The 14,498-nt window shown below is 32.7% G+C and overlaps 1 protein-coding gene across 1 annotated transcript in view; it reads right to left on the bottom strand.

Moving 5' to 3' along the window:
- Positions 1-14,141, bottom strand: part of LOC106458508 (endoplasmic reticulum metallopeptidase 1-like) — a 55,180-nt gene extending 41,039 nt beyond the window's left edge. The window contains exons 1-3 of the mRNA XM_022384744.1: positions 13,521-14,141; positions 12,418-12,545; positions 10,423-10,528 (exon numbers count right to left, since the gene is read on the bottom strand). Coding sequence (XP_022240452.1) covers positions 10,423-10,528; positions 12,418-12,545; positions 13,521-14,019 — 733 coding nt within the window. The 5' untranslated portion in view covers positions 14,020-14,141. The remainder of the gene's footprint in view (positions 1-10,422; positions 10,529-12,417; positions 12,546-13,520) is intronic.
- Between the last annotated feature and the right edge of the window lie 357 nt (positions 14,142-14,498).

Raw genomic sequence — 14,498 nt, 5'->3', positions numbered from 1 at the left:
GAACTAAGACCAGAAAAATGATCATCAGGGAATTACTCTTTACAAATGACTGTACATTTGTTGCTCCCACTGTAAATGACAATCAAAGCATTACATACAGGTTCTCTGGGGCCTGTAAACAGTTTGGTCTAACAATAAGTTTGAAAAAGACAGAGGCCTTATACCAATTGGTACCTTACAGACATTACACTGACCTTGTGGTCCATATTAATGACACAAAGCTGAAGTACATGAACAAATTTTGCTACCTTGGCAGCATTATCTCGAATGAGAAGCAAACTGATGATGAAGTGAATCAGTGTATAGCAAAAGCAAACCAGGTTTTTGTCATGTTAATAACTAGAATGAGGAATGAAAATGGAATTAATATGAAGATCAAAATATATTATACACTTGTACTCACCACCCTCCTTTATGGATGTGAGACTTGGACCACATACAAATGCCAAGTTAAACAACTTGGTCGATTTCATAACTGTTGCCTTCATGAAATCTGTTACACCAATGGCAAGACAAAATCCCAAACACCAAGGTTCTGCAGAGATACTCGAACAGTGAAGTGGAAAGCCTAATCATGAAAGCACAATATAGATGGGCAGGACATCTGGCTCACACAATTGACCAATAAATTCCTAAAGCTCTGCTGTATGGCCAGCTGGAAATGAGTAAAAGACCAGGTCAGATGCCCCAAAGATGCTACAAGGATATGTCTAAAGACCATATTTAATTATCAGTATAGATGGAAAGAATTAGCCTCAGATTGCACAAAGTGGCAAACAACATGCAATGAAGATCTCAAGATACTAAAAAACCAACATATTTCTAATACTGAAATAAAGTACCAGAAAAGAAAAGTGTCCAACAAAGTTTACACCTGGAGCATCTATGGTAAGGCCTGTCGTGTCCAAATCTGATTAATCTCCCATACAAGGTGTTAAAAGTCTGTTGCTGAGAACTAATACGCCATTCCAAAGTGACAATCCACTACGTGTTTACAAAACTTACCATAGAAAAATAACTTTCTCGAGAGAAATGTTTTACTTAGTTTGTTGTGCTGTCAAGTAAAATTTGTAAATTTCCAAATATTCAAAACATTTCATAAGTTTACAGTTTTTGATTTAGTGTTGTATGTCTATGAGTAGATACTGGTTTCTAATTTACATAATTTTTATTAAAAACTCTTTCTTGAGCCCATCTAGTAAAATGAGAGAAAGTTCCAAAGAATTAGTTAGAGAAACCAATACTTAAGAGAATTTTTCATTCAAAAACAATTTGGCAAATAAAATGGTTCATAATAAACAGCCCCCCAGTGACACATCTGTGAACTTACAACGCTAGAAACTGGGTTTCGATACCTGTGGTGGGCAGAACACAGATAGCCAATTGTGTAACTTTGTGCTAACTTCAAACACACAAACATAATAAACAAATTATAAAAATGTAGAGAACATTCAGGTAAACTAAGCAACACCAAGAATATTACTGGAGAAAAATGTTAATATTCTTGGTGTTGGAGAAGAATGCTGATAAACAAGCTAGGAAAGTTATCATTTTCCTAATCTGAAAATATATTTCCAAACATACTTACCTCTGCTGATACTTATAGCTATTTTTGATCTTCATCTTTGCCATCTAAACATCATGTTCTCTTGCTCCAGTCTTTATACCCCACTCGACTGCCATCAGCAATATCTAATTTGCAAAAATTGACACCAGCCTTCACATGCCCTCTATGCAGATACTGTATATAAACACTGTATGTTGACAATATAATAACTTTTTGAGAATTACCCCATCTCAGTCACTAACACCAGCTCTTAGTGGGGAGGAAGGGAGGGGAGTGTCAGTGGAGGTATGTTGGGAAATACATTTTCAGATTAGAAAAATGATAACTTCCAAAACATACATACTGCTGCTGAACTTTATAGTTAGAATCCCACATTGAGAAGGTGGAGAGGCTGGTGAAGGCACAGTTCATACAGAAAGCATCTGCATAGAACAAAGATGTACCATGAGAAGTGACACCCAAGCAGAAAACCGCACTACATCGAGAATGGGTATGCTCTACACCCAGAACTACAGAAAAGTGAAAAGGGTGGAATATTATACAAGTAAGTATGATGGGCCAGCCCCAACCACGCAACTGAGGTTCCACAACACGGGGGTGGATTTAAGGGGTCATGGTATCCATATCCTCTGTTGGTGGCAATGGTAGTTGGACTACAAATATATACATATCTCTGTGATAGGATTCCCACCAGTAGCCACGAAATGATGCATTTCGAACAACCGGATTTATGAAAGAAAGAAAGCAACACCAAAGTGGACAATCCTTCTGATCAACTCGAAGAAGTCTGAAAGGCAACATCCCAGGCTTGGATTGACGGGATCATATATCTCATATTTCACCCAAGGTACAGAACTCATCCAGTCTGGATTTACGAACAGTCACTTTCACTCCCCAACCAAGTGGGCAAGGAGAATCCCAATTACCCAAGGAATTACGGAGAGGACGTGGAACACTGTTCCACCAAGGGCCTAAGATGGGACTGAGTTGCGGAAAAGATAGTGGATCACCTGCATGAACAATCTAAGACCTGACAGTATTCAAAAGAGGGTCTAAGCACACCCCCACCAGATAGCTAAGCGTCAAATCTGGACTGGTTTTATGAATAGGCTCCGGAGTAGATTGGTCCTGCTCCTACCGTCATCTGGGAAAAATTTCCAGGGACCCAGGTAGGAGGGGTCCCCAACTTTGCCCACTTCTCCGAGAGTGGAGAAACTCAACATTTCGAAGGAAAATCCTCTGTCCACAACCCCAGCAACTGAGAACTGGGTGTGGTAAGGACTCTCTACTTCCACTAGTAGCAGTAGGGGGGGCATTTGTGTGTGTGGTGGGAATCCCTGAGGAACAGGTCTCCGGAGACAGTGAAACAGGTAAACCACATTCCCTATGTTTTAAAAGCAAACCAATCTCGACTGATTCATCTCAAAGGTCAGAAGGGACTGGCATGATAGTCCATGAGTGGTAGTCCATTGGATTTGTATTGTGAGATAATACTACCATCCAGAATTGCATGTAGATGGCCTTATGGAGCACCTCATCTCAACAGAACCTGTTCCAACCATGAGCTGATATAAAGGTTGTAGTGTGATTGGGATCCAAAGAAAATAAAAAGCGTTCCTAGAAGAAAAAAGAAAAACTGTTAATCAGGTAAGAAATGGAGATCTGGTAAGATGGATAACAGGTTCTAACCTGGAACCCCATAGATCCAACAACAAATCCAACTGTTGATTGTCTAAATATACTACAGCCAGATGATGATAAGCCAGAGCATGTTATTCTGATAAACGAGGGAAGCAAGGCATAGCAATACTCTCTCGTATCTGCATTGCAAATACACGACAATATCAGGAGAAAGAGGAAAAATTAAGTAATGTCCCCGAGATCTATCTGACAACAAGGTAGAGTAGACTCAAAAACAAGGGGTGAATCCCCAAAGCTTCACAAACTATTGTAACTAACTGCAGAAAAGAGGCAGAAGGTGGCCGATCAGATGAACCCTCAGTAGAGGCAGCTCTAATGAAGGAAGGAGCAGAAAACAATGTCTAAATTCTCACCAGTATATTTAGGTTCATGATGAAAAACCAACTCTGAACACATGGGGAAAAACCCCAGGCCACACGATGGACTCCAACGCATCCCAAATAAGGTCACAGACAGCCTCCACTGAGAGTGCACCCCACACCCCAACTGCTGACTACCATCAGACAACAAAGGAAGAATGGACGAGGTCTGGTTAACCCCCGTGCCACAAACTGTTATACAGGAATTCATACCTTCATTTTTTTTAACTGCAAAAGAAAACCAGACTACTGTCAAAAGGCTTCAAAAGAAAATGTTAACCACAAAACATAACTCCTAGTGCCAGCACTTTGTCAAGAAAAAGTGATTATATTGTCAACATACAGTAATTATATACAGTACCAACATAGAGGGTGCGTGAGAGCCAGTGTTAAGTTTTGCAAATTAGATACTGCCGAGGGCAGTTGAGTGGGGTATAAAGACTGGAGCGAGTGAAAACGATGTTTAGATGAAGATTGAGAAATAGCTATAAGTGTCAGGGGAGGTATGTATACTTTGGAATAAATACACACCCTTAAAAAAAATAACTGTTTCTTGTGCAATTCCTTTTGACAGAGAAAATGATGAAATACTACTGAATACTATCATTTGTTTTATGATATCTGTATACAAATATATAGATATACATGTATATGTTAGTAGTGCACAGTAGTATTAACTTTATCTACACTATTGTTCTTAATAAATACTTGTAAATTTACCATTTATGATATTCATATAGTAATTGTATTTGAGTTACTATGCACGAAACTTTTTTTTTTTGCTGTTGGGTTTCAAAAATTACGTGAACCACAGTACCTGTACCATGGTCATATATGTAAATCAATAATAATTAAACATAAAAGTAGTTAGTACACTCTTCATATAATTCTCGTAAGTTGATGAGAAAAGGTATCAGGAATGAATAAAGTACATGCAAGTTTGAACATCTGTTTGAAGCAAGCAAGAATACTGCATATGAACATATGGTGCCTTATATATGAATCACTTCTTATGAAATTTAAGTTACAGCTGCAGTGTCTGATGAACAAGTTTGGAACTATGGCTGAAACAATCCAAGTTTTTCTTGCTTCAAATAACATAAACAATTTTATTCTCATGTCACTCACATGTATTTTTTGAAAAAAATACACTTATATTGGTTTAAATGTGTTTAAAAGCCAGACAAAAATTTGAAGAAAGCTCTCAACAGTTTCACAAAACAAATTTACTTCACAGTAATAAAATCACAAACATAGTTAGAAACCTTTTATTGGAAAGTCCTTCTGTGTAGTGTACATGTATCGGCTGGCAAATCATTACTTCAATAAAAGCTATACTGATTAAGTATACAATGCACAAAAAAATCAATGTAGAACCAAAAGCTTTCAAACCAAGAGTTTTTTTTATCACACTTTAAAATAAGAAAAGTTTTTATAACCAATATAAATGAGGAAAAAAAGAAATAACACCACTAAAGTCTTTCTTAATTACATAGTTTGGTCATCATGCATAAAATATGCACGTTATTACTCTTCTGCAGAATAAAACATTGCTAATGTTTAGTTTTATCCTGAACATTATGCAAAACAGGTCTGAAAATTTTCATTTACTGGCTTTGGTATATTTGATTCTAGTGCAATTGACGTTTTCCAAAAAAAATCTTAAATTTTCTGTACCCACAATCTGTGTCCATTAATACAAAAAAAATGGTGCAAGTATGCACCTAAACAATATAGTTCAGTTTGTAAAGTTTGGCAAAGTAAGATCATAAAAAAATGTAAAACTTGCTTAAAATGGCTTTTAAAATAACTTGTACTATCATTAAGGGAAGTAACTTCAAGAAATAAGAATGCCAAGTATAGTAGTGAACACTGGACTGAGCACTTGAAATGCAAGCACCTAGCAACCATGGCCAGCAAATCCTTACTTTATTGTTCACAAATTTTACATTATATACTATTGCTAGCAGAATGGAGCAATGAATTGAATCTATGTCTAATTAGCTGAAGAAGTTACCTAATTCTAAGTAAATATTCTTAAAATGAGAAAGAACACTGAGTAAGAAAAATTAAAAATACCCCCCCCCCACTTCATTCATTCACTTTCATTACCAGATTTCATTTCACATAGCTCAGTTCAAAAGAAGAATGTCTTTCTGGCTCTTTCTCATACATTGTTATTCTTAATTAACACACTTTCCAATCCTATGTAATCTACATGAAAATGTGTGTAATATTTGCAATATCTTGATCTACATATTACTTCCCTGTATAAGTTTTCCTTCTAAAGGTAGTTGAACAATAGTGATTACAGTTTAAATGTCTTGAATTGATGTAACACCCAAAAATATGCAAAATCCACCCAAACATTTTTTGGGTGGAATAAAATACAAAGCCAAAATTCTGCTTTACATCAAGCAATAAATTATATCTTATAAACACAGAAAAATAAAACAACTTGGCATTACACAAATTGCATCAATTTATTTGTGTGCTGTAAAACTGAATCTATTTTCAGTTTGGCTCCTAATTCACATAAGGATGATCATTGGATCACACTACACAAAACATGATGTGTTGAATTAGGTGCTAAGCGAGTACAGTTTTACAGCATGTGAATAAAATGATGCAATGTGAGTAATGCCAAGTTGCTTAATTCTCCATGTTTATAAGATATCACCTACTGTTTGAGCTAAGGCAGAATTTTGGCATTTTTGAATGGAATTTTATATAAAGAAAATTAGTATACCACAATTATAAATAAGATATTGCCTACTATTTGAGCTAAGGCAGAACTTTGGCATTTTTTGTTGTTGTTGTTGGAGCATTTTTGGATGGAATTTTATATAAAGAAAATTAGTATACCACAATTATAAATATAGTCTTATGATACTACAATATGAAACCTACTGTACATATGTAGTTATACCTTTTATTATTGTTAAACTGAAAATATCAGCCTGTTGTATACTTTAATCATTGTGAAACTGTAAATTTATTTATTTATTTTTATAATTTTTGAATCTGTTAACCTACATATATCACTGTTACATGCTACAAATTAGATTATTAGATACAAGTATAACACTTGTAGCACATAATACATTGTATATATAGTATATCAAACACTTGTTATTTGTTTTTAAACTAATGACAGTTTCATTCTTATAATAATTTTTTTTTAATCACCATTTCAATTCAGAGGTAAAACTTTATGGAACCCAAATCATAGTTAAATGCACCTAGAACTAAAAACAACCCACATAAACAAGTCAAGCTGCAACAAATATATTTATGTGTAGCATACTAATAGTTTCATACAAGCATGTACACATGCTCATTTAAACCAGCTACTGTATGAAACTTCTACACAAACACTGTACTCCAGAAAACATTTTTGATCAGGTCTGGAAACTTCAAACTGACTAAATAGAAACACGCTATTCTCTTCATACACCTGACACAGAAATGTAGTACATTGTACACAATATTAAATTAATGAATCAATAACTGAAAAAAAGTACCACATAAATGCTTATATCAATGAATAAATTTTACAGAGAAAGGTAAGATGATCTGCAAAAGACTGAAAGCAGATACATGTATGATGTACTCTTTCCTTAGTTATTCTCTACAGAGAAACTGCTAATATAATCCCAGGTCTGCAGTATCATCAAAATCTTCAGGGCATAGAAACTTAGACTTTGAACTTTTTACCCACTACAAATTTCTATGTATGGTATTATTTAATCCATATATACATAAAAATAAAACAATAACTTTAATAGATGTCTTTAGTTACCGTATCATGTACAAATGCTGGAACTTTGTAAATCAATTCTATTGCATTAGTTTCAATGCCAGAGAATAATAGTAGTATAAACAGAGATTATTTTTTCATACTATAAAGATATTGCTTTATTTGATTCATTTTAATTTTTAATATGCTAAATTGTTATGAAATACAAGAAAGATGGGACGATATTACAAAATAAAGCTTACAAAATCTTCTTTTTACCAAAAAAAAAGCAATAGTTTGTTAATAGTTGTGATAGTTGGTGTAAAATTGGAGATTATCATCCAGATTTCTATAGGTAAATCACACCATTTACCCTATCTGCTTATTACTTCTCAGTATAAGTTGTTTCCCCTTTAGTTTCCTTAGTAGTAAATGTAAAAATCAAATATGCTAAATTTATATGCAAGAAATTTCCACCCATCTTTAAGAAAGGTTGGGACAGAACATATGTCTTATGTGTTCTTTCCTCTTTCATTCATACTTTTCTTATACATCCAATAAAATTAACATTACATTCAGTTTAAGCAGAAATTTGTCTTTTTCTCTCAATATCCAAATTTAAGTCACAGAGAAACAAGTGGCAGTAAGAAGAAATATATTTTGTAGAACTTTGTTCTTTTCAGTCATTATCAGTTACTGAAGCATTAAGAAAAACACAGGCTGTTATGGGCTACTACAGGCTCTTTGAGCAATTATATAGATTTTAAAGGTTAAGCTCCGGAATCACTTGTTTTAAAGGTTTGCTGAGAGGCCTTTTATTGTTTTTTGTTCATATTCATCTGTTGCCCCTAATTTTAAGCTGCCAAACAGAGAGAAGGCAAACCAGCCAGCAGCACCCACTGATAACTATTGGGCTACTTTTTCACCAATGAATAGTGGGACTGACCATCTCATTATAACACCCCCATGACTGAAAGATCAAGTATGCTTAGCACCAGGTGAGGCCTGTTATAAACATAAACTTGTGTACCTGCATACTAATAACTAAAATACTTAAAGAATTCTACATAAATTTGTTTCTGTACAATTTACAGCTATCAAACATACCCAATGAAAAAAAATTTTCCTTAAAATCAATTTGAACAGAAATTCAGTCTTTTCTTCTTTCAGTATTTGCATTTAAGTTAGAAAAAAACAAGCAGTAACAACATGAAGGCTGTTTTGTATAACTACACTCTTTTAAATCATTATTGATTAGAATACTTTTCTCTAATAAATTTCTTAGTTTACAGAAAATCTATCGAAAGATGCTGCACTTTTAAATAGGTAAAAAATACAAACTTTTTCTTTGTTATTCTGGTATACTCAGGGTAACAAGCTATATTAATTACACTGATGATGTTTCTAAAAATTATCAACAATGCAGTGACTGGCTTCCTACATTCACAAATGACATAGCTATATGCAGAACCTTCGTTAAATATTTTTTAGCAACAGCCCTTTCATTAATTTTTGAAAACATGAAGTTCAAGATTTTCAAGGCATCAGTTTTAGAAGTCATATTTAAAACTTTAGGGTTTCAAACAGTGTATGCTATATATCATCTAAACCCTGCAACTTTGTTACACTGAGTATTCCAAATCAGGTCATTTGAATTTGAAAACTATTTATTGTTTGTCTTGTTTACTTGTGTGTGTGCAATGTTGCTTGGGGTGCATCTAAGAAGTGTTACAAATGGTGCCAACATACTCTGTATGGTGTGATGAGTTACAACCATAGCTGGACAAACATACGATGTGTCACCACACCAATAGTAGAAACTGACTTGCAAAAGTCATAATTTACTCTTCCAATCATTACAATAGAACTACAGGGATTCAAAGGGCAATTTAAATTTTTAAACCCATATTATAAAATGAGCATTTTCTTAGGTACAGAGCAATAATATATATATATAGGGTCACTCAGAAACTGGAAACAAAGAATATTTTTTTTACCTAAGTGTGTACAGGATCAAAGTATGGATATCAGAATATTTGAATAAGTATGTAAAATTCAAAACCTTAATACTAACAATGCTACTGTTGAGCATTATAGTAAAGAATATGGGATACCACAAGCAGATAACACTTTATAGGATGTCAAGATCTTACTGAAATGTCATAGTTTTCTTGACCAAAAGATTAACTAATCTAATTTCAGCAAGAACAATGAACAAACATAAAGGTTGGCCTTTTGTGTAAAGATGTTAATAGCATTCTTAAAAATTTAATATGTTTGAACTTTGATGAAGTTCTATACACTTTCATAATGGTTAAAATATATTTTTAAGATTGTTTGTGTATGTATTGATATAAAAAGATGAAATAATACTTATAGATACAAGTATGATGATGTATTTTATACATGTAACATATCCTGTTCTAAATCCTATGATTTTAAAACTTTACCTGTTGATTTACACACGTTATGTACTTACCATTGTTGTTTCAGTTTGTTTCAACAATTTATATTCAAGAGTGTTTAATATAATTTTAATATGATCTGAATCTTTTAGACACGTGTATCAATGTTCAATTAATGGATGATGGTGTTCCAATTTAGTTTCAACTACATTAGTGAATATATAGGATATCAACAGTTCCTGATGAAGTTGTAATAGTGAAATATTGTGCTAATAAAGATAAGTTATACGTCTTTATACTTTTGTCATATCGGTATAACATCTTTTTAATGATGCACGTAAGTCAATTTTTTTGGGGTCCTTTTAATTCATATCAACATTAAAACATCCCTCATAATACGTGATTTCTAATAGCAACTCCTATGAAACTGATAGCAAATTGTGATTTTTTACATAACACAAACCACAGAGAAAACATTATCTAATCCTAATTAAACATTTTTACTGTTTCAGATTATTTGGGAAATACTTTAAAAATTTAACAGTTTAATAGGTAGTTTCAACTTGTTTGAGAATGTAATCAAATCTTTGCTGAATGTGTAAAATAAAAACTTTATTCCTATGAGGAGAAAGTGTAATGAACCAAACTCACCCGCTTGAAAAAGCATATCCCTTCCCCCTGCTCCACATGCTTCTAAATTGATGAATGCTTGTATTTCTTTTGCCCATCTATGCTGTGTTATGAATCCATGAGCTCCCTAAAAGTTCATACCATACAAGATTAATCAAGACTAGGTTATTAAATCCTTGCACGTACATGAACATTAAGAATGCATTCAAGTCATCAAGAAATAAATCTAGTATACATAAAAATTGCTAATACTGTCAAAATGCACTAAAACCAATAAAACAAAATATGTATGTATGTACATGTGTATGTTTGTTCGTGTTATATATATATATATATATATAATTACATTTTTTTAAATTGTAATAAAGTTGAATACACAAAACCAGAGCAAGTAGTTGTGCAAAAAACGACTGTTTGAATGAACTTTTATTAAGCATTGTATGGAATTCTTTTAACACTGAAAAAAGTTTATGAATTTACAATACACACATTTGATATAAAAAAAGTATGTAAAAGAAGTTTGTATTGGCAATACCACTGTTTAATCTTATGTAACAAATATATTAATTTGAACTGTTTCCAGTAAGGCAGATATATAAAATAGTTTCATAAAATCACATACAATCATGCCTTTACAAAGTATTTGCTTCAGCAACAATGTTAGCTCTTGAATGATGGAAAACAACAACAACAAAAATAAATATGAAAACAGACAGTGGCAAACAAAGAAAGAAGTGAACAGAAAGATTGAGGTTATAATTTAGAAAATCTGTTTATGAACAATCTTTAAACATAAAACAACAACAAAACATACATCACTGTATAAAAAGAGAAAATCATAATAAAAAGACCTTTCTTCAGAAGCAGAAATTCAATTTCCCTACCCTATCTATCTACAAAACAAAACAATGATGAGTAATAAGAAAGCAAAGAAATATTGGTAGTTATGTGACACGAAGGGCTTGTGTTTGATTTCCTAGCTTCTCATAGTCATAATTAATTTACTTTGATGATATAGGCATGTAATTGTAACCCTTCTTATATTTACATAAATACATTTTACTATTCTTCACCTATGACCCTTATTACACACTGTACAGAAAACATGAATTGGGTAAACACCAGACTCTTTATTTGTGTACCAGTACATTTCCAGAATGCACTGGTGATACTCATATTTCTGCCTTGTCATTGTTCATAGGAGTGTAGCTTAGTCACAGCTGACTAAAATAGGCTGTCTGTATATAAAGTAGATGTAGTTGTAAACAGATAACCATATACGTCCACTGCCTCTACAATAGCTATTTTCAAACATGCACACTCACTGCACAACTAGCTTACACATATGAATCTAAAACTGCAACATTAAGGCAGAAACTGAACAAGAAAAATAACTACGATTTTCATTTAGGTTCATCCTATAGCAAATTTTGGCTTCTACTCAAAAAACAAAACACTACATAATACCATTTTTTGCATTAAAAAAATAAGAAACTGAACATAAAATGTAATTATGATATATAAAATTTGCTAAAGCTTGCAAAGAAACTAGATACTGTAGCCAACTTGAAGTTTTAATTATTTTGAGATGTATTTTAAAAATGTAAGGAAAATAACCATTTACTCTACTTGTTGACGAGTGTATAAACACAATCAAATGACCATACAACTTGAATAGCAGTGGTTGTATGATACTGGTTTAAAGCTATTAGCAATAAAATATAAGTATCTTAGAAAGTGAATTTCATATGAAAAAAAGTAAAAGTAGTTATTGCTGTGCACAAAAAGAAATGGAATAATTTTCTCTGTAACCTAAAAACTGAAAGTACCCTCTAATCTTTGCAATTTTGGAGTCAAAAAATGAAGTGCATATAGGAGAAAGAATGTAGAGATAAATATGGTTTTAAAGAATTAACAGCAAGATTTGAAATGAAACATTATTCATATACATAAACATGATTGTAATAAAAAAGTACAATAACATATCCATATGAGCATGAATAAATTTATACAAACCTGCAAAATGTTTTCTTCTGCTCCATTAAATAAAAAGACGATGCTATGAGGAAGTGATCTGTTCTGATTAGACAACACCATCAATATCTCCAGCATCGTTGCACAATTAACACTATCATCACTTGCCCCTAAACAGATGAATACAAACAGTGTATACCAAAATAGTTATAATTCTTATCTTAACAAAGACCAATAAAGTGAAGAAAATAAGAAGAAAAAGAACACATTAACTACATTTACATAAAAAAGTATTAATCAACTCCTAAGTCTGCAAACTGTATGTACATGCATCACTAAAATTAATTTGGCTGTATGTCAATCATCTTGGTTAATGAAAAAATTCAAATAAATGTGTAATGTCAGCTAAAGTTATTAACACTCTCTAAGACATTTTTTCCATTTCCATTGCTCATCATACTTGTTTGTAAATTTTTAATGGAGGGTATTCAATGACATCTATATTTTCTTACATCTAACTAAACTAACCTAAACAAGTTGATGTAAAACAAAGGAGGTGTAAACCTTGAGATAGTGAAATTCTAATATATAAGTTATTAAACAATGTTCAAGGTTTGAAGTGTGACTCTTGATCACTGGCCACCAAATGGTTCTGACACTTTAGCTAAAATATGACTGAACACTCCTTTATATGAAATATTTTCAGTCTGGCTTAACCATATTACAGTTATGTTAATTGTTTCAAATTCTGTGAAGGATCTGCCAAAGACAAGTTAGAATAAAATACTTTAAACAATTTTATACTTATGAATTTTCTTAATTTCAATGGAAAATGATACAACTCATTTACATGAAAGGATTTCAAAGTACTTAATCAAACAAATGAAGTCAAGCATCTTTACACAAATGCATCAAATTCTAAGGTAATTTTTTCATAGATAGAATGTCTAAGGAAGTAATTCTCACATTCTTACTCTTAGGTGCATAACTATAAGTACTATAATTTTATGAGTTTTTTGTTTCTTTTAATATTAATTGCAAGTATATATCAACTATGACAGTTTGTTCCTACAAATACACACACACATATATACATTCTGATATTTCCTCTTAGTTTAACTTTACGTTAACTAAGTCTTACTTACCTGGACTTGTTGGCACAGTATCAAAGTGGCAATTCACAAGCAGGCTTTTACCAGTGGAATTGTGTGGACCAATTTTGGCAATGACATTTTTCACATTCCTATAATATGATGTAAATCCATCACCAAATTTCAGAAAAAATGACCCTGTTGTTTTCTGAACATCAATATTAAAGACATGAACATTTTCTGCTTGACTCTTTATAAACTCTAGTTGTCTCTTAATAAAATCAAAAGCAAGAACTTCGTTTTCATAACTACCTGTCGGTCGTGGGCCTATACTAATTAACTCATTCAAAACATTTCTCGTGCGTTCTTCGCTAAAACGGTTCATTAAATATTGTGGAGGAAATTGGGAGTTATCTTCATTATCTGTGAATAACCTGTATTGCTTACTAGTAGTAGTGCCGGCAACATCATCAATACTTTTGGGGGCTGGAAGATACCCTTCGCAAAGTAAAACAACAAATAAAATAAAGGTGTAGAAGGCACCCAGAAACATGAATAAGTATTTATCTAACAACACTTCTGAGTACTTTTTGTCATCTTCATAGTCTGTTAAAATTTGTGACCGCGAACGAACAGCTGCAGAAGAACCCCGTGATCGAAACCTCAACCGTTGTATGGAATCCATACTTACAAACTAACTGTGCCATCTCGTGGTGATTATTTTCATTCTTTTTTGGCAATAAAGCTAGAAAAGAAAAATCAAACTCTACTTTCTGGATAGTAATAGAAAACATTTTATTTCAACCAAAGTTTCGCCATTACGACTGATCAGGACTAGTACTACAAGAAATAGCCCCGACGAAGCCGCAATGGAGAAACGTTGTCTGTAATAAAAACTTGTTCTTGTTTTTTTCAGAATTAGTAATCCATACTGTTGGAACTTAACATTTTAGCAGTAACGTTATAAAAAAACGACCCCCCCCCCTCAGATGATAATAAAAATAATTTTCATTTCGGCTAACGTTTCGTCAT

This window comes from Limulus polyphemus, unplaced genomic scaffold, assembly GCF_000517525.1.
Source record: "Limulus polyphemus unplaced genomic scaffold, Limulus_polyphemus-2.1.2 Scaffold478, whole genome shotgun sequence".
Taxonomy (NCBI): domain Eukaryota; kingdom Metazoa; phylum Arthropoda; class Merostomata; order Xiphosura; family Limulidae; genus Limulus; species Limulus polyphemus.
The sequence above is the reverse complement of the archived record's forward strand: the minus strand, read 5'-3'. Positions and strand labels throughout refer to the sequence as shown.